Raw genomic sequence first — 22528 nt, forward strand, 5'->3', positions numbered from 1 at the left:
AGGGGACACGGGTTCTATCCCTGGTCCGGGAAGATCCCACATGCCGCGGAGCAACTAAGCCCGTGAGCCACAACTACTGAGCCTGCGCTCTAGAGCCCGCGAGCCACCACCCACCACTGAGCTCACGCGCCACAAACTACTGAAGCCCATGCGCCTAGAGCCCGCACACCACAACGAAGAGCAGCCCCCGCCCCCCACAACTAGGGAAAGCCCGCACACAGCAACAAAGACCCAACGCAGCCAAAAAGAAATTTAAAAAAAAATAAAATTAATTTATTTAAAAAAATAAGAATAAAATTTTATTTATTTTCTATACATGATCCCATTTGGGGTAGATGACCCTATAATTCTAGAGATCAACAAAGAAGGTAATATTTTAATCATTCTTCACCCAGAAAAATCCATAAACTTTTAGGCAATGACTCTGTTCGCCATAATGTTGCTTAAGGCAAGCCTGTCGTCTTTTTGGATGAAGGACCTTGGTCTCCACCCTGACCCCATCCCCACCACACACGCTCACATCCTTTACTTGGCCCGTCCCTCTTCAGTCCTCAAAATTCAACTCAGCCTTCACATGACATGGAAGCGATCTCCCAAAACAGCAGACATACAAGAACGCTTGGTAATTAATTGTCCCTGCTGTCTGGTCCCACAGCACTGTTTCCTAATATTTACACTATGAATTGAAATCTTCTGCTTAAATATCTTCCTGGTTCCCCTGACTGGGTTTGGGGATGGGGCTGGGTGATGAATAAGTGTGTCCCTCTCCTGGTTGGAACAACCTCCTTCTCCTTAAAAATCCTCAAGCGTGGGACATTTGTCTATTTCACTTCGTACTCCCAGTATCTGTGCAAATGCCTCGTGGAGAACAGGCTGAACGCGTAATTGTGGGACCGGACAGGACGGAAACTCACTGAGATGCAAGGTCAAGAGTAAGGCACAAACGACGCAGCGGGTGTTTTATCACTGAGTTCAATATGGCTTCACCACGTTCTGTCATCTCTTTGAATCTGAAATAGTCACAAACCTTCAAGAGCAAGTCCTGAAAACCAAAACATCATGATGAAAAGTACTGGGGAATCGGAACAAATTTACATTAAAAAAATTAGGTAAAAATTTTAGGTCTTCATCTTACCCTGGAATGGCCTTAATGGTACACAGAAAACATACTGAAACTACACTATTGAATGTATCTAAATGATTTACAGTCTCTCAAACAGAAACAATGAATATGCATTAGTTCAATAAACACATTGGGAATGCTGGAAGCATTTAACCAGCTTCACTTGATTCTAACCGCGCTGACATACTAAGACTACTTTGGAATGTTGCCCAGGGCTACCCCATGAGAAAGGGCAGAAAAAGAGTAAACCCTAGTGGGAACATGATAATAAGAAATACAGGCATTATATACAAAAATAAGCAAGAAGAAAGGTTTAGGTTTATAGGTAGAAAAAGGACACCTCAATTACTGGAAAACATCTCTGAACAAGAATTAGACAGTAACAGAGTTTGAATATATTTGTTCAATTTAGCTTGCATATTATAAGTGGTATGTCATCTGTATACAACTTAGGGTCCCAACAGTCCAAAAGAATTTCAACCAACATCTCTAATGATATTCTCAGCAGTAGGATGCGATTCTACTTTTAGAAATGTGTGTTAGGGAACATATATTTCATTTTCGCCACATGACTCTAGTGAATCATAAATAATCTTAATAAGTTCTTGTATATCTTTCACTCACCTGAAATAGGTACTCAAAAATGATGACCTAAAATGATTACATTTATTGTATTAATTGTATTTATCAAGATGCAATTATATATTCAGCCCATGGAAGGTTAATTTCATTAAAATACCACTCACATCTTCTGCCATATAGAAAAGAGAATTTTAAAATGCATTTTAGAAGAAAATATGTGTTAAATACGTTCACGTTCATCAATATTCTTAGACTGTCTATACAGCCTACATGTTAAAGACATTTATGTATTATTTTCTGTATGGCTTAATTGTGCCAAACAAGTGGCTACTCTAGAAGAAGTTGTTAACTGGTTTCCCTTCATTGGATGGCCCCCTTCCCTCTGTGAAACATCTTCATCCACGTTTGTGGCACCCTAACCACCGTCAGCCTGGAGAATTCTCTTCCCACCTATAGAGATGGGAGCTCGCCAAGAGTGCATGACCTAGTCCCAAATATGGATGTGCCTTCTGTACCTGTGACGGTTACATAATTTAACTAAATAAACAGATAAACTGGTACTAACAGGGTTATCATGATGAAAACTAAGCTTAATACTTTGCAAACACAAACCTGCCCAAGTGAATACTGTCCAGTTAGCTGGAGGTCAAACGACTTTAATGCTTAGGGGGAAATTCATGTAACCTAGAAAGACTCTGCATTCAAACTATTGCATGCGTGTTTTTCAGTTCTAGACTGACCTGAAGAATTTTTTTTTTTTTTTTTTTTTTGCGGTACGCGGGCCTCTCACTGCTGTGGCCTCTCCCGTTGCAGAGCACAGGCTCCGGACGCGCAGGCTCGGCGGCCATGGCTCACGGGCCCAGCCGCTCCGCGGCATGTGGGATCTTCCCGGACCGGGGCATGAACCCGTGTCCCCTGCAACGGCAGGCGGACTCTCAACCACTGCGCCACCAGAGAAGCCCCCTGAAGAATTTTAAACCTCGAAATCACAGGGTATGTAATCTGGGTATGATTCAGTGAAGACAGGCACCTGGCCTGCCAATCTGTGGACTTGTGCTCAGGAAAGTCCTACGTCAAAATGTTCATGTATACAAATCAGTATACGCAATTTATAGCCTTCTCTTCTTTGGGAGAGACCCCGAAAACTTGCCTTCAGTATTTATTCAGTTAGCCACATGAATCCCCCTAAGTCTAAGGTGCATAAAGACTGGCTTCTCTTCCAGGCTCCAACTGACTGCCCTTTGGGATTATCCTTGTAGATACTAAATGTCCAGTGGCTGCTAATTTGAGTTCCTGAGTTTGTCTCAGAGGCAATGGTGATTGGTGGAAAGACTTCAGGTGACCCAGGCAAAAGATACAAGCTAGGTCCACATCAATGTGGATACACAGTCTTAACTGCAAATAACGAATGGCATGGGGCATGGGCCACCACTGTGTTCCCAGGTCCCAAGATGCCCAGCAGGTCCCCTTGGACCTCTCTCCCCTTTACATCTCTAATGAGCTGTGTTATATCACCTGTGCGTTTCCCTAGCCTCCCAGCTCCCACAAGTAACTATTCTGGGCGTCATGACTCTGTACTCCCTGCTTCCCAAAAACAAGTTACTGGGGGAGAATAGCACTTTCCTGAACGTTTCCTAACATCCCAGAAAATCAACCCTCAATCTCTTAGGTGTTGCAGCTCTTCACACATGGCAGCTCAAGCTCGCTAGACCCATCCCAGCAGACCCTCAACAGTACTTGACTCAAGCCTTTGGCTTTGACGACTTTCTTGGACATGATTCTCTTCACTCACGAGCGCATCTCCTCAAATAGTGACCTCCAGCCCCAGTGAAAGATCCTAACCTCTCCCTCTGCCCCTGCCCCACGGAGCATAAGAGGGTAAGAGAATCCTCCATCAAGCACCCCTCCAGCCCCATGATGTAAGTGGTAGAGACAAGAGAGGGTGGATGTGTCGGTCGGCGCCTACCGGGAGACAGAGCCACACCAGCTGCTGTCTCCAGGGAATTAGATGTAAAGAACTGGTCATGAGCTATCCAAGGACTGAGAAGATCAAAAGGAAATACTAAAGTATCAAACAGAGGTAGCAACAGCAAGATGCAGCTATAACCCCTAGAATTGGGGTAGAAGATTGGTAGAGGGCGCTGGTGCTGAAACCAAGGTCGCTAGACAGAAAATACTGCCTGCGGTTGCTAGCACGTTGGAAGGAGTATGAAAAACTGGAATAATGCATTATAATATGCTCCTGGAAAGAGCTGCCAAGACCAACATTTCTATGTCAAAATCAACCATGTGATTCTTAAAAGAATATTAACATTTGCATCCTAGGGCATCCACTACATAAAATTTTGTAGCCAATGCCTGTGGAAAGCTCAAGTGTTTGTACCTTGATTTCAGATAAGTCCTTGTAATGTTATTTAGCCTCTAAACCGAAGTATCTATATCACAGCAGAAATACGGTTTCTTTGCAGCTTAGAAATATAAATTAAATGAAGAGCAATTGGAAAGTGATTTAAACTGGATCTTAATCAACTGACAGATGATGTTATCATTTTTGATAGAATGTTTTTTCTTGCCACATAGATTAATTACATGACTTCCATACGTGCAAAATTCTGTACATGCAACTGCAAGTGAACACGTACACCTCTCAGTTCCGTTTTCTTAAAAATGTCAATTTTGCTCTTATCCCCTAAAAACAGAACCTTGATTCTTCCTTACATCCCCAATCATACACACACAGCCAGCATCCTCAATCTCTAGTATCTATACCGCAAAACTCTCTAAGAGTTTCCTTGCTCTAAGACGTTCGCCATAACAGTTCCAAAATAATTTTTTGAAACTCAAATTGCTTATGCCACAGCTTCAAGTTTGGCACTCTCTACCACATGCTCCTGAACCTAACCCTAAATAATGCAGAGGGAGGGAGGAAAGAAAGACAGATCCCTAAAGAAGGTAATTTTATAGCTTCCTCTTCAATCAAGGAACTCCTTCAGAGAAAGCAAAACAGCTCTTCTATACACTTTTGCTCCATTTAGGTTGTATAGATCAGCTCCTTCTTTAGTCTTACTTATCGATTTTCATCATGCGGCTCTTTTTTTTTAATTTTAGGAATTCGGTTGGGCAGCAAAAGTGGATGGGGTCAGACTGCTTGTTAGAAAGCCATGGAACCACCCGCATTTTTAGGTTCTGGCTTTATTTATTATTGTTGCATGCCAGCTCTGGGTCAGTACTTCATACTAAGGGAGACCCCAAAGGAAATGAGACTTCGGTTACAAAGAGTCCTCAGAACTCCAGGAAAAAAAAAAAAAAAAGTATTATTAACCCCTTTTGAATTTACCATAAATCCTAAGTGCAATAAAACTTTAGAGATACGATTCCTCAGAAACTACGTTTGCAACGTTCTGATGCTGGAATAACAAACATGCAATGAGCTGGAAACATACACCTAACACACACAGTCAGAAGGATAATCGTGCCAGGGGACCGAGAAGAAAGCAAAGGAGCTGGACTGTGAGAACATGACATGAAAGCTCACAGAGCTCTCAGTGATGCACGTCCAGACCAAGTAGCACCCACATTCTGAGCCTGAATGTGAAAAACTGCACGGACGTCAGGATGCCAGAGGTTTGATCCAAGCAGACGTCTTGGTAGGAAACTTGAAGCACTTCTGGATGATATGAGCCCTGGTGGGAACACTGGCAGCTGTCTTAGAAAACGAATGCTTTATAACGGAACCCATCCCACAAAGAGAGATATGGACATACAGGTCACGCGCCTCGTTGATAACATGTCTTTTCTAAGTGGTCATTTCTAGTCTCAAAGTCTTCAATGGGCAGCTGCCTTGATATTTTACTGTGTGTAATAATTCCCATTTGGGTTTAAACTGTTAAATGGACTGCAGTTGGAAAGTTGTGATAGAAACAAGTTTCTCACTGTCTAGTTTCCACTTTTCAAATGGCAGTTACATGTAGTCTTATTAGTATTTTAATTCTTGAATTAAACCTGTCTCTAGTCACAGACATAGCACCTGCTGTGATTACACACTATGTTTAACGAACTGGGGAAGAAGAAATTCTTGAGGGAAAAGAAAGAATCTTTCATTCTCTCTCTTTCTCATATAATAACATTCAGCAGGGCCCAACTTCAGGAAGGGAGAAGATTTAACTTTAAGGCAGCTTAGAAATACTGATGACTTTCTGGCCCTGGACATTTTAAGTTAATGAATTGAAACTTTATTGAGAATTAAAGTGATATGGCTCTTTCTGTTGCTTAAGAGTTACTAGAAAAGTCATCTAGCCCGTCAGAATTTTCATCCAGCAACAAAGGAGACACTGTCTTCACTAAGTATATTTAACCTTAGTTTAGTGGGAGATAAAATTTATTTCTTTCTTTTAAAGTTTATTTCATGATTTCCCATCAAGGAACCTGCATGCTCAGAGGAATACTGATACTACAGGAATGCTTGGTTCTCGCAACTAAAACTTTCTCCAGCTCAGTCAGGAAGGAAACTATAGACAGATGTTTTACAAATATCAATGCAAAAAACTTCTCAACAATTATAAGCAAATGAAATCTGGAAAAATATAAAAAGGATTATATACCACGATCAAGTAGGATTTATCCCAGGAATGCAAAGCTGGTTTAACACATGAAAAGAACACCATGCAACACACCATATTTTCATAGTATAAAGGACAAAAACAACAACAAAAAAAAACATGATCATTGCAACATACAGAGAGAAGCATTTGATAAAATCCAACAACATTCCATGTTAAAAACTTTCAACAAACTAGGAAGAGAAGGGAACTTTCTGATAAAGAACATTTTCAAAAAACCCAGAGCTAGCATCATACTTAATGGTGAAATCTTGAAAGTTTTCCCTTGAAGAACAAAACAAGACAAGGATGTCTACTCTCACCACTTCTATTCATTGTAATGGAGGTTCCAGCCAGGACAATCAGACAGTAAAAGGAAATAGCAGGCATCCAGACTGGAAAGGAAAAATAAAACTACCTCTATCAACAAAAGACATCATCTTGTATATAGAAAATTCCAAGAAACCCATACAAAAAAATCTTTAAGAACTAAATAACTGAATTCAGCAAGTTTGCCGAGTACAAGATCAACGTACTGAAGCCAATTACGTTCTTGTGCACTAATAATAAACAAATCAAAATGAAATTAGGAAAGGATATCTATTTACAATAGCGACAAAAATAATGCGAACACTTAGAAATAATTCCACAAGAATTTGCAAGTAGCCAATTTTGTTTTCAGAAACAAAAAAGCACTAGATACCTTACTTGGTTTTCTTTTGAAATACACAAACCTCTAAGCAGGTGTGAAGCTAAAACCTACCATGCTGCACCTCTTCTATTTTTCCATGTCCTGAACACTTGAAATCTTTTAAAATATGTTTCACTGTCAGCATACGACTAACAAAAACCTTAGATTCTAATTCCCCGCGACACTCCTGATTAGTCTTCTATTATTATAGAAATTTCTCAAATCAGTTTCAATATCATGACTTAAACATCCGAAATGCTTCCCAGCTTGGCACTGATTTTATTTTTTCTACTCTCCGCAGTTCACCAACCTTGACAATTTTGTCTCTTTTTCCTCCCGGGGCTAATCCTCAGTTCTGAACCGTCCTCTGATGCCCTTGCTTTCATCTTCACTGGATCCTCTTATCCTTAACCGGTGAGCCAACTCCTAGACTTCCACAGTTCACAGAGATTCAGTCATCAAAGAAGTATTTTCTTAGGGCCTGAAGAAAAAAAAATAATGGGAAATACAGCACAAACTGCTTGCCTCGTTATATCTTTTTTCCCCCCCTTTTGCCTTAGTAATATTAAAACCTGAAATAATCAGATCTGGACTTACTCATATGTACTTACAGCAAAAACCAAAATTACAATAACCTGTCAGTGTCACCTTAGACCGCCTTAGAATGTTTTTGATAAATGCTTTGTCCTCAAAGACAACTTTAAGCAAGCGACTAATAGACCCAAGAGATGTTTTGATTCAAAATAATGGCCCTCTCAAAGGAAAGCCCTAATCTCGGTACAAAATCACTGAAAAGCTTAGCTGCAAAACAGAATAATGGATACAAGATCAACAAAGAGGCAAGGCTCTTAGCCATAACCATGCCATTTACAATCATAAACAGATGTGAGCATTCTCCATGTATTTTTTAAATTTTCACAAAGTCCTCAGTTAAATAAACCCTGCCTATATTATCATCTCAGACATATACATGGACTTGGTGGAACTTACAAAGTATTTCAGACTCTTGTACCCAAAGTAGGCAAAGAGATACAAAAATCTAGCCTTAACTGTTAGCTTCCCAGGCCCATCTGGCTTCATTTGGGAATTAGAGCAAACATTTAAGGGAGAAGTAATACCAATTCTTCACAAAAAAATTCCAAAAAATGAAAGAAGAGAAAATGCTTCCTCATTCTATGAGGCCAGTATTACCAAAACAAAGTAGACATCACAAGAGAAGAAAACTACAGACAAGTGTTTTAAGAATATAGATTCAGGGCTTCCCTGGTGGCACAGTGGTTGGGAGTCCGCCTGCCGATGCAGGGGACACGGGTTCGTGCCCCGGTCTGGGAGGATCCCACGTGCCGCGGAGCGGCTGGGCCCGTGAGCCATGGCCGCTGAGCCTGCGCGTCCGGAGCCTGTGCTCCGCGGCGGGAGAGGCCACGGCAGTGGGAGGCCCGCGTACCGCAAAAAAAAAAAGAATATAGATTCAAAAAAAATCCTCAACAAAATATAAGCATATGAACTTTGGAAACATATAAAAACGATTATACACCATGGTCCAGTAGGATTTATACCAAGGATGCAAAGTTGGTTTAACATGTAAAAAGAAATCAATGCAACACACCGTACTAATAGTATGAAGGACAAAAGCCATATGATCATTGCAATAGACACAGAGAAGCATCTGACAAAATCCAACAACATGCTTGTTAAAAACACTCAACAAACTAGGAAGAGAAGGGAACTTCCTCAATCCGATAAAGGACATCCACAAAAAACTCAGAGCTAGTATCATAGTTAATGATGAAAACCTAAAAGTTTTCCTTTGAAGATCAAAACAAGACAAGGATGTCTGCTCTCACCACTTCTATTCAACACTGTAATGGAGGTTCCAGCCAGGACAATAAGACAATAAAAGGAAATAACAGGCATCCAGATTGGAAAGAAAGAAGTAAATCTGTCTCTAACAACAAAAGCTATCCTCTTGTATAAAGAAAATCTTAAGCAATCCACGCAAAAAAAAATCTATTAGAACTAATAACTGAATTTAGCAAGTTTTCAGGGTATGAGATCAGCATACAAAAATCGATTACATTTCTGTGCACTAATAATGAACAAATCAAAATAAATTAGGGGAAAAATCTATTTATAATAGCAACAAAAATAATGAAAATGCTTAGAAATAAACATAACAGAAGTCCAAGATTTGTACAATAAAACCTGCGAAACATTGTTGAAAGAACCTGTAATAAATGGACATTCCATGTTCATGGATGGAAAGCCAAAATATTATTAAGATGGCAATATTCCCCAGAATGATCTACACAATGATTCAACACAGACTCTATCAAATTTCTATCAGACTTTTGTGAAGAAACTGGTAAGCTGATCATAAAGTTTATATGAAAAGGCAAGGGACCCAGACTAGCCAAAACAATCTTAAAAGAAAGAACAATGTTAGAGAGCTCACATTAGCAATTTCAAAACTTACTGAACAGCAACAGTAATCAAGACAGTGTGGTACTGGCATAAGGACAGATATAAAGGTCAATGGAATATAATCGAGAGTCCATAAACAAACCCTCACATTTATGGTCAGTTAAATTTTGACTAAGGTGCAAATAGGAAAGAATAGGTTTTTAACAAATGATACTGAAAAACTTAGTATCCACACACAAAAGAATAAAGTCGGACTCCTTCCATACACCATACACAAAAATTATCTCAAAATGGATCACAGGCTCACAGAACTAAATATAAGAGCTAAAACTCTCCGAAGAAAATGTAGGCATAGATCTTTGTGGCCTTGAACTGGACAATGGTTTCTTTAGATATGACACCAAAAGCACAAGTGGCAAAAAAAGGAGATAATTTGGACTATAGCAAAATTTCAAACTTTTGTCATGTAGTTGATACCATCAACAAAGTGAAAAGATGACCAACATAATGGGAGAAAATATTTGCAAAACATATAAGGGACTGGTATCCAGAACGCTATAAAAAGAACCTTTCTTTACAACTTGACAATAAAAGGGCAACCCAAGTAAACAATGGGCAAAGGATATGAATAGACAGTTCTCCAAAGAAGATATACAACTGGACAACAGGCACATGAAAAGACTCTGTACGTGATTAGTGATTAGGGAAATGCAAATTACAACCTCAGTGGGGTACCACTTCACACCCAGTAAAATGGGTACGATTCACACAATAATAGGTGTTGGTGAGGATATGAATATATTAGAACCCTTACACATTGCTAGTGGGATATTAAAATGCTGCTGTCCCTTTGGAAAACAGTTTGGCAGCTCCTCAAATGTTAAAATCGGAGCTACCATATGACTCAGAAATTACAGTCCTAAGTACATACCCCCAAAAACTGACACCCTACATGCACAAAAACTCATACACGACTACATATAGCAACATTATGCTTAACAGCCAAAAAGTAGAAACAAATGTCCATCAATTGATAATTGGAGAAGTCAATACGGTATATCTGTACAATGGAATATTACTCAGTGTTAAAGAGGAAAGTAGTTCTGACACATGTTACGCTACAAGGATGAACCTTGAAAACACTGGAACATTATGCTCAGTGAAATAAGCCAGACACAGAGAGATAAATACTGTATGATCTCATCTATAGGCAGGATCTAAAAAAGTCAAACTCATAGAAGCAGAGGGTAGAATGGGGATTGCCAGGGGCTAGGGGGAGGGGCAAATGAGAAGGTGAAGGTCAAAGGGTACAAAGTTTCAGTTCCACAAAATTAATTTCTGGAGATCTACTCCACAGCATAGTGCCTACAGCTAACAACAGTCTATTGTATGCTTAAAATTTTCCAAGAGGGTAGATCTTATGCTAAGTATTCTTACCACACATACAAAAAATGTTAACAACAATAATAATAAAGGAAGCAGGAGGAAACTTTGGGAGGAGATGGATTATGGCCTTGATTTTGGTGATGGTTTCATGGATGGATACTTATCCCCAAACTCATAGAGCTGTGTACATTGAATATCTACAGCTTTTTCCATGTCAACCATATCTCAATAAAATGCTTTTAAAAAAGTGTGGTCCTACTAACGTATGCAAGCTCACACCACCTGCAACACATCACATAGGCTCAGCAGTACCCTACGTGCTCCCTACTGATGAGATGACTCCCCTGACCAGTCCCCTGGATGTCACAGCAGCGCCACACTGTCTTCAATGCCTGTACTTATTACAGACCAATAACAACAACAGCAACAATAAGATCCACGGATCAGCATTACTGGTCCCTGTAAGTGTGCCAAAATACTATCACAGTTGTCTAGAATGTCATTTTTTATTTATTCATTTTTTATTGTTTTAAAGTCTGTATTGAATTTGTTACAATATTGCTTCTGTTTTCTGTTTTGGTTTTTTGGCCACGAGGCATGTGGGATCTTAGCTCCCCAACCAGGGATCGAGCACGCACACCCTGCATTGGAAGTCGAAGTCTTAACCAATGGACCGCCAGGGAAGTCCCTAGAATGTCATTTTTAAATGCAAGTATCTCAAGCAGTATACACAGTAAGTCTCCCAGAAATGGAGCTCATCACTAATAAATTGTCACACCCTTAAAATCTGCAGCAAATGATATGCCAGTGGGTACCGTGACAGTGATTTCAAAATGAATAATCCCTTATTCTACACTTCCTACCTCTCCTTATGTTCTCTGACAGTCGGGGTACCTTCCATGAAAAAGCTTACCTGGGCAATTAAAACTAGAAGGTTGATTACAGAGTCCAGATTCAGAAATGCTATCAAGACATTGATGGAGTGAGGTTGTATTTAGAAACATTTTTCTTGTCTCCTGAGATTCTGTTTTAAACAGTGCTTACTTACCACCTTCATACCAGAAAATATACCATTATTCCCAAAGTAACTTTGTACCAGAGGGTTTATTCGATTTACCTGCTTGAATGGCTTGTCTTATTTAGTATTTTGAATATGCATTTTTCCCCTAAGTCTGGGTGCTCAAACGTCTAAATGGGTTTACACACAAGAAATAGGTAATAGCATTTATATGGGAACGGATACACGTGTGACAGTACAAAGTACAATCTGATGTACCGCATCCCGTTCGTGTGCCAGTGCTTTCAAATAAATATCAGTGTTGATCAAGAAGCAAAAGGGAACACGTTTGATAATACCTCACCTCAGTTTGAATTAAAAAACGCTTGTATCTTTTCATAAGGAAAATCAATGGCTCCACATGGAACTGTTAGAAAGTCATAATATTCTGGCAGCATTGTTTTAGTTTAGACAGTTCCATTTTATCGCCCAAGGGGAAATGCATCGTCAGCAAGGGTTTTGCCAGGATCTGGCGCACGTTGCCCTTGGAAGACTATGCAGAGAAGAGAATAAAAGAGAGCAAATATTGGTTTCTGTTACGTAAACAAGTCATGCTCTTCTGTTCTCCAAGTTGAACTAATGGGAAAGTAGACAGCTCTTAGCATGAACCGGGCCCCTGGGGTTAGACATGTTCTAATTTCAAATTGATCATGCCTGATAAATATATTTTGTTAATATGAACCACATTTAATAAAGGCATTTCAGTAATTACCACATCACAGATAGATCTTTCTCTGCTCTGTACAGTTTCTGCAACCTTACGGGGAGACAAAGCCAAGTATGTACTATAAGTAAGAAATGAAAGGAAGCAAACCATATCTATTTTATCAGATTACCCAAAATAAACCATTTATCATAAGGATTACATGGACCAAGTTCAAGACCTCCTTCATATCTAGAATAACACTATATTAGTAACTGCATGCTGAAAAGGAGTGTGAACACAATTCAGTAATATGTCATGTGAATACATTATTTTTATAAAACCTTATCATGGGCCCCTTAAGTACTAAAATAGCAAACCTTTTATTTTTCACTGATTTAGACTACTTATATGTTACACTGTTCAATGTAAAATGGAATTTACACTTTACAGATGTTATCTAAAAATAAAACCATACAGTAACAACTTTCATTTACATTTTCTAAAGTCATTTCTCTAAACATGTTAATCTAAAATGAGCAAATAAAAGCAGTTAAACATCAAGGATACATAACTTAAAAGATTCATCTCAGATGTAAAATTCTGCTTTAGCTATCCAAATTTAGATGAATGAAAACAAATTCAGTGTTGTCTGAAACAAGTGCAGAGCATATATAAAGAGCATAAAATTTCCATAGCACACTTAATTTTCAAACACCATTTTACTAGAATATCCGAGGTAAATATTTAAAATCATATTCATCATGTCTATATAATTGAAAATGCAGTTGCCTACCAGAAACGCTATCCTGACAAATTTGGCTTGAGCGTATTCCTGTGTGCAACGGAATCAATTTCACACGTACTCACCTCCCTGTCTCTGGGAGGTGGTCCATTCATTGGTTTGATGTTGCCATGGCAACTGCAACATGGTAACAGGCCAGCCAAGCTCTGCCGTTCCAACCCCAGTAGAGAGTGAACTGCTTCCTGCAAACAGCACTGCCGCGCCTTTCTAGAAAGATGGGTCTTTTACATTCACTCTTAGCCTGATATTTTAATACCAACTAGTGGTAATTCAGCACTAGGAAAGCAGATTTAAGGTTAATTCTTTTTGCTAGAGAGTACATTTCGGTGCATGCCTAAAATCTTCTAAAAGCCCTAATGAAAAGAACATGAGCTAACTTGTATTATCATTGTGACAGGTGTGAGAGGGTCTGTAGTTTACCTGAACAATGTTTCAGTCACTAGCATTCAGCTTGAATCACAGGTCACAATATTAAACTTTCAGATAAAAAGGCAGTTTTCTAAAATGATGGTGGTACCGCTCCTTGTTTTTCTTACAGAATCTTCCCGGTATACGTGTTTTGTATTAGTTTCCTAGGGCTACCAGAGCAAAGTGCCACAAACTGGGTGGTTCGAAACAGAACACAATTCTCTCACAGTTCTGGAGGCCGGAAGTCCAGAATCAAGGGGTCGGCAGGGCGGTATACTAGCGGAGAATCTCTTCCATGCCTTCCTCAGCTCCTGGGGGCTACCACCAATCCTTGCTCATCCTGGGTTTGCAGCTGCCACTACCCCATTCTCTGCCTCTGTCTCCCCAAGGCTGTCTTCCTCTGTGTCTGTGTCTGTGTCTCTTACAAAGGCGGGTCACGTTAGGGATGCTCTAAGGATCCATCTTAACTACTTACTTCTTCAAACACTCTACTTCCAAATAAGGTCACATTCAGAGAGGTACGGGGATTGGATTTCAATGTAGCTTGTGGGGGGGCACAATTCAACCCCCCACGGTGCTATTGAGGGAACGTTTATGCAAAGTGAAGAAGAATCAAATGTCTCATCAGCTCCCTCTTCATCCGCCCGTGTGGACAGGCGGCACAGGACTAAACTGTGCTCTCACCAATACAGGAACAAGTGAGAAAATGATTCAGCCCATGCCAAGGGACGGAGGTGACACCTGCCTTGGATTCTGCTTCATTCTCTGGCACATTGCTGCGCTCCAGGGCATCATCCTGAGTCTTTGAAGCAGGTTCCCACCCACGTGGGAGCTCTCCGGTGGCGGGGGGGGGGGGGGGGGGGGCAGAGGGAGGAACCAGCTCTGCCAGCTGGTGCTGGGAAAACTCCCTGAGGGCAGAGCATCTACAATCCAGCCTGGAAGCTGGGTGGGCGGTGGCTTTGGCAGGACAACAAAGAATGCCGCCCCCCTTCACTGCCCTCAGACACACATTTCCTCTGCAAACACCCCATGGAGCAGAGCCCTCCACTCTGCGATTCTCTCCAATTCTCTCCACAGCTGCTAATTTTCTTCGAGAAGACCCTGTTGAGGGGCCCTCCCTCAGGATATCAGGCAGCCGTCAGCAGCTTTGCCTCTGATTCACAGTGGGGGCTCAGGAAGCAGGACCAAGGATGCTCACGCCCATGGGAAGTCCTCTCCCAAAGGCAGAGGGCAGAAGACCAGAGACTTTTCCTAAAGCAAAATTCAGTGGGAGCCTGGAACTCAGCAGGAATTGCCAAAGCCAATTTGACCTCAATATAAAACTGGCGAACTTGGTACAATGAACACCTTGAATAGAAAAGGAGGGAACCCACTGGTTTATGACACCTGCCATCATTATCTTTGCTAGGAGAATAATTTAAGCCCTCTTTGTGGAAAACTGAAATCACAGTATTATTATTCTTTTTATTTTACTGCAGCAAGGCTCTTAACATTTGGAATCCTTCTTTAAGAAAAATGAAAATAATGAGACTTTAATAAAAGATTGCCTTAATTATTCTCAGGGGATACTTGATGCTAGTTGCTAGATTCAATCCAATTATCATGTAGCCCTACTAAGTGACAACATGCGTGTATGTGTATCTCTCATCTGCCTATCTACTTATCTATCTATATATTTATATATGGATATACAATTTTAGACATGCTTTTAATCATTATTTAGCAATAAAGTTAAATGAGAGAAAATGCATGTGTAGTACTCAAGTTTTTACTGGCATAATCCCTCTTGCCTTTATAAAGAGATTGCTGAGTGAGTAAGCATTTCAACTCTTTCTCCTGAATAATTTATTTACATATTTTCACCCATTGTACTTATATAATAGAAAACTTCTCTTCTAAGGTTTTAGAGTAAACAGACCATTTCCCACTTTGAGGACAGAAATCAACGGCTCATGTAGATTGGAGAAGCTAGTGGAATCTGGGAAATATTAAAATCCTCCCCCAAGTAGACAATAATGAGAACATGACTAAACTTGGATAAGACGGCAAAATTAATCAGTTAGAGTAGGGAGTCAACACCGTAAAGGTAGCAACTCAAGGCAAAAGAATGGAAGAACATTCTGTGACAGGTATTTATAGAAAAGATTGGGAGATAAGCACAGTACCTCAGATTTTTGCCTTTAGTTAAAGAAAAGCAAAACAAAAAGCCCCAGGGAAAGAAGCGAAGAAAAAACAAAAATCAGAGTAACATGACAGGGCAGGATCACAGAAGTCAGATTCCAAGCATTTCAGGAAGGAAAAGTAGCGCCAGAGCGTTGTACAATTTCTATAATTGTTGGCAAGTCAAGACAGCAGTGATCTTGATTCACGAACAGAGTATAAAATAAAAGGAGACTATCTACCACCAAACGAAGCGACCCTCCAAGGAGCTTCACAAGGCACCTGAAGGAAACCAAGGCTCCAGTGAGAGAGCACAGCTGCTCTGGGACCCTGGAGGACAGGTTTCATCTCCTTCCTCGGGCACTAGAGTCGTCAGCCGCAGATGACATGGGGGAGCCAGGGGAGGGCAGAAGTGCGGTGGCACCTTCCACGGGGCAGCTGGGAGGACTGTGCCGTGAATGCACGTGAGACACCTCTTGGGATTTCTTAAACTGTTGGGGGAAATCACAGTCTTGAAGTGGAACCAGAATGCTTGCAACTGGGAGTGGGAGGAAAATACAGAAAGATCGTTTGCTATCCACCCCACACCTCCTATTTCCACCCTGGGAATAACTCAGCCCGGCGTAACTCAGAATACCAACAGATACAAGGCAAAATCACTGCCCAAGGCTGTTCCAGTGTAACGTGAGAGAACGAAGCGGTAAGCATGAAGTTACAGTAAACTGTGATTAAATACTACAGCAGGCAAAGAGAAAGGAAGCATTATCTCCCGGACTTTTGGTCCGCAATGGAGGCTCACGGAAGCTTCTGAAGGGAGGAGAAGCAAGATCAGGCCTTGAAGGGTGAATGAAAATTAGCCTGGAAAATGGAAGGCAGATAGATACGACAGGAGGGAGGAACGAGGGCTTGGAGACACATCATCGTGCGAGGCTGGAATGGTGTAGTATTGGAGTCTATGCATTTGAGAATGAGTTCAATGCTGCTAGAAGGACAAGACACACAAACACATTGGACAAACTCATAAAAAGTATTCAATGGGGCTTCCCTGGTGGCCCAGTGGTTGAGAATCTGCCTGCTAATGCAGGGGACACGGGTTCGAGCCCTGGTCCGGGAAGATCCCACATGCCGCAGAGCAACCAGGCCCATGAGCCTGCGCGTCTGGAGCCTGTGCTCCGCAACAGGAGAGGCCGCGATAGTGAGAGGCCCGCGCACCGCGATGAAGAGCGGTCCCTGCTTGCCGCAACTAGAGAAAGCCCTCGCACAGAAACGAAGACCCCACACAGCAAAAATTAATTAATTAATTAATTAATTAATTAATTAAGAAAAAAAAGCCAAGCATTTGAAGCCCTTTAAAAAAAGTGTTCAATGTAAACTGTAGGTAAGCTGGTATTTTGAGAGATAAAGGCAACATGCAGGGGATATGTTAATTACAGGTAATGTGTAAAGAGGAAAGTGCAACATAGGCAGAACGCAGAAGAGTGTTAGTGAACTGTGAGACATGCCAAAGACAGACGGAATAAATAAAAACAAGTGTCCACAAATAGGAGTACTGCATATAGACAGTAACAATGGCAGAGCTACACCGTGATCTTGTCCCTTCCGGGCTGACAGCTCTGGCCCCCCGAAGGTGGCCACCCACCAGTGTCACCGAGTATGCTCCCCTTCCGGCCCCAGTGTGCTCTAGACCCTAGAAAAGCAGAGATAGCCCACGTCTGACGGCAGGCTGATGAGCAAGCCACACCTGTGGCCAGGTGAACCTGTTCTCTAAAACCGGAAGCCTGTGGCATCAGCCCAGGGCACCTTGTATCCATGGGCTTAGCCTTCAATTCAGGTGCATAACCACATCACCATCATCGTCATGTGTCCCGGGGCTCAAGTAGTATGTACGGCCCTCTGGCTGCCCACACCCTATCCTATCCACATTAACGCACTCAGCTCTTCCCCCGCTCTTGCTGTGTGTTTTAAATTAAGTTAGTGACATTTTTAATTTGGAGCGTCAGCTTTTATGCCCTGCAACCTCTGGGATGGCCTGGCTAGCAGTGCATTTGGAAGCTACCCTTGCATCAGGTTTACTCCCCAAACAATAGTATCCATGAGGAAACCACAGGGTGCTTAGAATAGTAGATGTTAGCTGGGAAGTCTAGAGATAAGTTGAGAAAAATAGACAGGGATCAATTCATAAAGCTTAAGGGTGAAGAATTTATCCCCTAGGCTATGAAAAAACATGGGGAGATTTCACAGAGCAAAAATGGGATGCTGTGTAAGATACTTCTGGAATAACTATAGAGAATGAAATGGAAGGGAAGCAGACTCAAGGTAGAAGGGACAGTTAAGATGGTACCGCACAATTGCAGCGGGAAGTAAAGAAGGCTAAGTGACAGTCTTAACCGTAGGACTGATGACAAGAAAACAGACTCAAGAGATGGCAAGTGAGCAGGACCAGGTGATGAGAGAACTGAGAAGGAGGCATCAGAGTTACAGCCAGGCCGGGCTAGAATAAAGAAGCAGGAGTAGATTTGGGGGGTCAGGGGCTACGTGATGAGTTCAGTCTCAGACCCCAGGAGCTGGCCACAGCACAGAGTCTACTAGACTCTTGGGTGCATGGGTCTGAAACTTAGGAGAAAGACTTGGGCTGAAGAGGAGCTACGGAAGTTACCTGGTATAGTTGCAAGATGAAACCAAGGGAACAGATACAATTATCCAAGAGGACTGTGGAGTGTGAAAACAGAATAAAGAACAGATGGCTTTTTAGAACCCCAATATTTAAGAAAGTATGGATAAAAATAAGCGTGTGAAGGGAAAGAAAGGAGGAGCTGCTCTATCACAGGTGACAATGTGATTTTGGTATTTATACAAAAGGCAAGGAAGAAGTTTCCATAAAAAGGCGCAAGGCACAATGCCAAGTGCTAAAGTGCAGACATCCTGACACCGTATTTATCAAATGTGTAAAATATTAGGTTCATTTTTAGCCATGTGTTATGGCTGTGGATACAGTATTTCTCTTTAAGACACATTCTCAAAAAGCAAGTTAACTCTGCTGGCAAAGAAGAAAAGAGAAAAATAATGGGATGGTTTTCTCCCAAATGCAATAATTCATTTTCAAAGCATTAGCAGGGGTTCAATAAATGTTTTTTAATTGAAAAAGCAAATTTAGAAGGGAACGATAGCTCTGGTAAGCAGAACAAAATAAAGACAAATGATGATCATTACTTTCCTCCTTCAATTTAGTGTATTTCTATTACATATCCACTGACATTATAACTTAAATAAATCTCTAAGTGCTACAAATGATTCAATATTATTTGCCTTAGTTAAAAATCATGACAATATAAATGGCAGATTTAACAAAAGCTTGGCTTTTCTATTTTACATTTTGTTTGTACTCTAGGCAGGTGAGAGGAAAACTCTCTTTATACTTTCGTTAAAGAACTCTGAACTCCACATTCAGGTCCAAGGCGTTAAGTCTAAGTAAAGTGTCAACATCAGCTGGAGGATAATTTTCTGACATCGCTCGAGCGTACGTGCCCTGTGTCTTTGCCCACAGGTTATATTTGAGTTAAAAGCTCAAAGGCACAGTGGAGCTGGACTAACAGGCAACTGCAAAGACTTTTGTTCTTTCCAAGACTCTGTGCACAGCTGCCAACAGGCTGACGCCACTGGAAGAGGCACCCCTAGCATCTCTGTCAAACAGCAGACGGGAGAGGCATGGTGTCGCCAGCGGCTGAACCGTCCCTGAGGTCGGCTGTCTCTCCCCACGGCTCACATGCTCCACTGCTTGCCCATCGGCAATGTAGGCCGGGGCTGCACAAAGACAGTGACACGGTCTGCCAGCCAACTGGCCCCATCAGCGAGATGGACACGAAACAGAGCTGGATTCAGTTCCAATCTCGTGGGAGACCGTCAAAGACAGAAATCCAAAGTCTCCTGCCCAGGGAGGGACCAGAGAGTCTGCACCAAAGTTCCTGCAAGCAATGTGGGCTCAGGGTTGTTTCTTCTGCTTTACCTCATTTCCAGAACTAGCTTTTACTTCAAGTCAGATTTCTTAATTTTTGTTTTTAAATTAAGACTCTAGATTTTTAGAGCAGCTCTATTTATTTGTTTGTTTGTTTATTTTTGGCTGCACCCTGTGACTTGTGGGATCCCAGTTCCCGGAGCAGGGATCAAACCCAGGGCCTCAGCAGTGAAAACGCAGAGTCCTAACCACTGGACCGCCAGGGAGTTCCCACAGAGCAGCTTTAGGTTCACAGTAAATGTGAGGGGGAGCTACAGAGATCACCCATGTACCCACTGCTCTCACAATGCATAGCACCTCCTCGTTATCAGCACTCTCCACCGGAGAGTATCCATTTGTTACTCATCCATTTGAGTATGTAACAAACATCCATTTGTTACAGTGGATGAACCTATGCCGATACATCATAACCACCCGAAGTCCATAGTTTGTTTACATTACAGTTCACTCTTGGTGTTACACATTCTATGGGTTTGGACAAATGTGTAATGATGTTTATCCATGCTTATCCACCACTATAGTTTCATACAGAGTATTTTCACTGGCCTAAAAATTCTCCTTGATCTGCCTATTCATACCCACCCCCAACTCTTAGCAACCACGGAACTTTTTACTGTCTCCATAGTTTGGCCTTTCCTAGACTGTCATATAATTGAAATCATGCAGTATGTGACCTTTCCAAATTGGCTTCTTTCACTTAATAACATGCATTCAAGGTTCCTCCATGTCTTTTCATGAATTGGTAGCTCATTTCTTTTTAGAGCTAAATAATATTCCATGATCTGGATGGACCACAGTTTATTTCTCCACTTAGCTACGGAAGGACATCTTGGTGGCTTTCAAGTTTTGGTGATTATAAGGCTGCTTATAAATATCTGTACGCAGGTTTTTGTGTGGACATAAGTGTTTAACTTCTTTGGGATACCAAGGAGGGCAATTGCTGGATCGTATGGCAAGAGGATGTTTAGTTTTGTAATAAATTGCTAAACCGTCTCCCTAAGTGGCTGCACCATTCTGCATTCCCACCAGCAGTGAAGGAGAGTTCCTGCTGCTCCACGTCCTAAAGTTTTTTAACCTTTAATCACTTTGTTATGTCTCCTAGTGTAGTGGAAGGGTTTTTTGTTTTGTTTTTGCAATTTAATATTATTTCAATATTCTGGAAGTCTCCAGTTGCAGATACCTACCAGCATCAGTCTTCTTTCTCTGTTCCTCACTCACACCACCCCACTAATGTCTTCTTCTTTCTATCCCCTAAGCAAGGACTGACCTCGTCTTATGCACTTGATATGAAATCTAATATGCTCCATCATAAGCTCCATGCCATCATTCATTTACTTCCACATCAAATGTTTACAGACTCTCTCCTCTATATATTTTGTATTGGTTTCTCACTGTTACTGTAACAAAATATTACAAATGTAATGATGCAAAACAACACAAACTTATTATTTTATAGTTCTGTAGTTCAGAAGGCCAAAGTGGCTTTCACTGGGAAAAACTCCAAGTGTCAGTAGTGCTGTGGTCACTCTGGAGGACACAGAGGAAAGTCTGTTCCCTCGCCTCTTCCAGCTTCTAGAGGCTGCCTGCATTTTTTTTTTTTTTTTTTTTTTTTTTTTTGCGGTACGCGGGCCTCTCACTGCTGTGGCCTCTCCCGCCACAGAGCACAGGCTCCGGACGCACAGGCTCAGCGGCCACGGCTCACGGGCCCAGCCGCTCCGCGGCATGTGGGATCTTCCCGGACCGGGTCACGAACCCGCGTCCCCTGCATCGGCAGGTGGACTCTCAACCACTGCGCCACCAGGGAAGTCCTGCCTGCATTTTTTGATTTCTGGGCCTTCTTCCATCTCCAAAGCCAGCAGTGTGGTATCTTCTAATCTATCTCTCTCTGACACTGCTGCCTTCCTCTTATAAGGACCTTCAGGATTACATTGGGATAATCTAAAATAATCTTCCCAGCTCAAAATTCTTCATTTAATCATTTATGCCAAGTCCCTTTGCCATGTAAGGTAACATATTCACAGGTTCTGGGGATTTGAATGTGGAAATCTTTGGAGGAGCACTGTTCTGCCTACCACATATGGCAATCTAACAGCGGAAACACTCCTCCAATTCCTGTCCTCGGGAATAGTGCCCTCCAGCTTTGTGACCACCTAGAGGGGTGGGATAGGGAGGGTGGGAGGGAGACGCAAGAGGGAGGAGATATGGGGACATATGTATATGTATAGCTGATTCACTTTGTTATACAGCAGAAACTAACACGCCACTGTAAAGCAATTATACTCCAATAAAGATGTTAAAAAAGAAAAAAAAGAATACCGCCCTCCAGTTGGAAGATATTGCTGTGATATATATACAGGTGTATCAATATATCATACTTGATTGGGTTTTTTCAGAATCATGAAAGTGAAGCATGTAATTAAAGTTGAAAAGGGGGTATGCCAGGGTAGTCAGATCTTTCTGGGTAATGGGGTGAACAACAGAGTTCCAGTGGACGGACAGTAAGCAACTGCATGAAGCACAGGTGTAAGGGACAGTGGGTGCACCCCAGTGTTCACAGCAGCATTATCCACAAGAGCCAAGACACGGAAGCACCTGAACGTCCACGGGCAGGTGAATGGATAAAGAGGATGTGGTGTGTGTGT

The 22528-nt window shown here is 41.6% G+C and overlaps 1 protein-coding gene across 2 annotated transcripts in view; it reads right to left on the reverse strand.

Moving 5' to 3' along the window:
- Positions 1-22528, reverse strand: part of MYO16 (myosin XVI) — a 531143-nt gene that overhangs the window by 470887 nt on the left and 37728 nt on the right. The window contains exon 1 of one of the 2 annotated variants that reach the window (XM_029210033.1): positions 7305-7465. The exons of the other annotated variant lie outside the window; for it this stretch is intronic. Within the exon in view, the coding sequence (XP_029065866.1) occupies positions 7305-7380 (76 nt within the window). The 5' untranslated portion in view covers positions 7381-7465. Of the gene's footprint in view, positions 1-7304; positions 7466-22528 lie in introns of those variants that run through there. 2 annotated transcript variants of the gene reach the window in all.

The sequence above is a fragment of the Monodon monoceros genome, unplaced genomic scaffold (assembly GCF_005190385.1).
Source record: "Monodon monoceros isolate NGI ecotype Baffin Bay Population unplaced genomic scaffold, NGI_Narwhal_1 Super_Scaffold_8, whole genome shotgun sequence".
NCBI classification, from domain to species: domain Eukaryota; kingdom Metazoa; phylum Chordata; class Mammalia; order Artiodactyla; family Monodontidae; genus Monodon; species Monodon monoceros.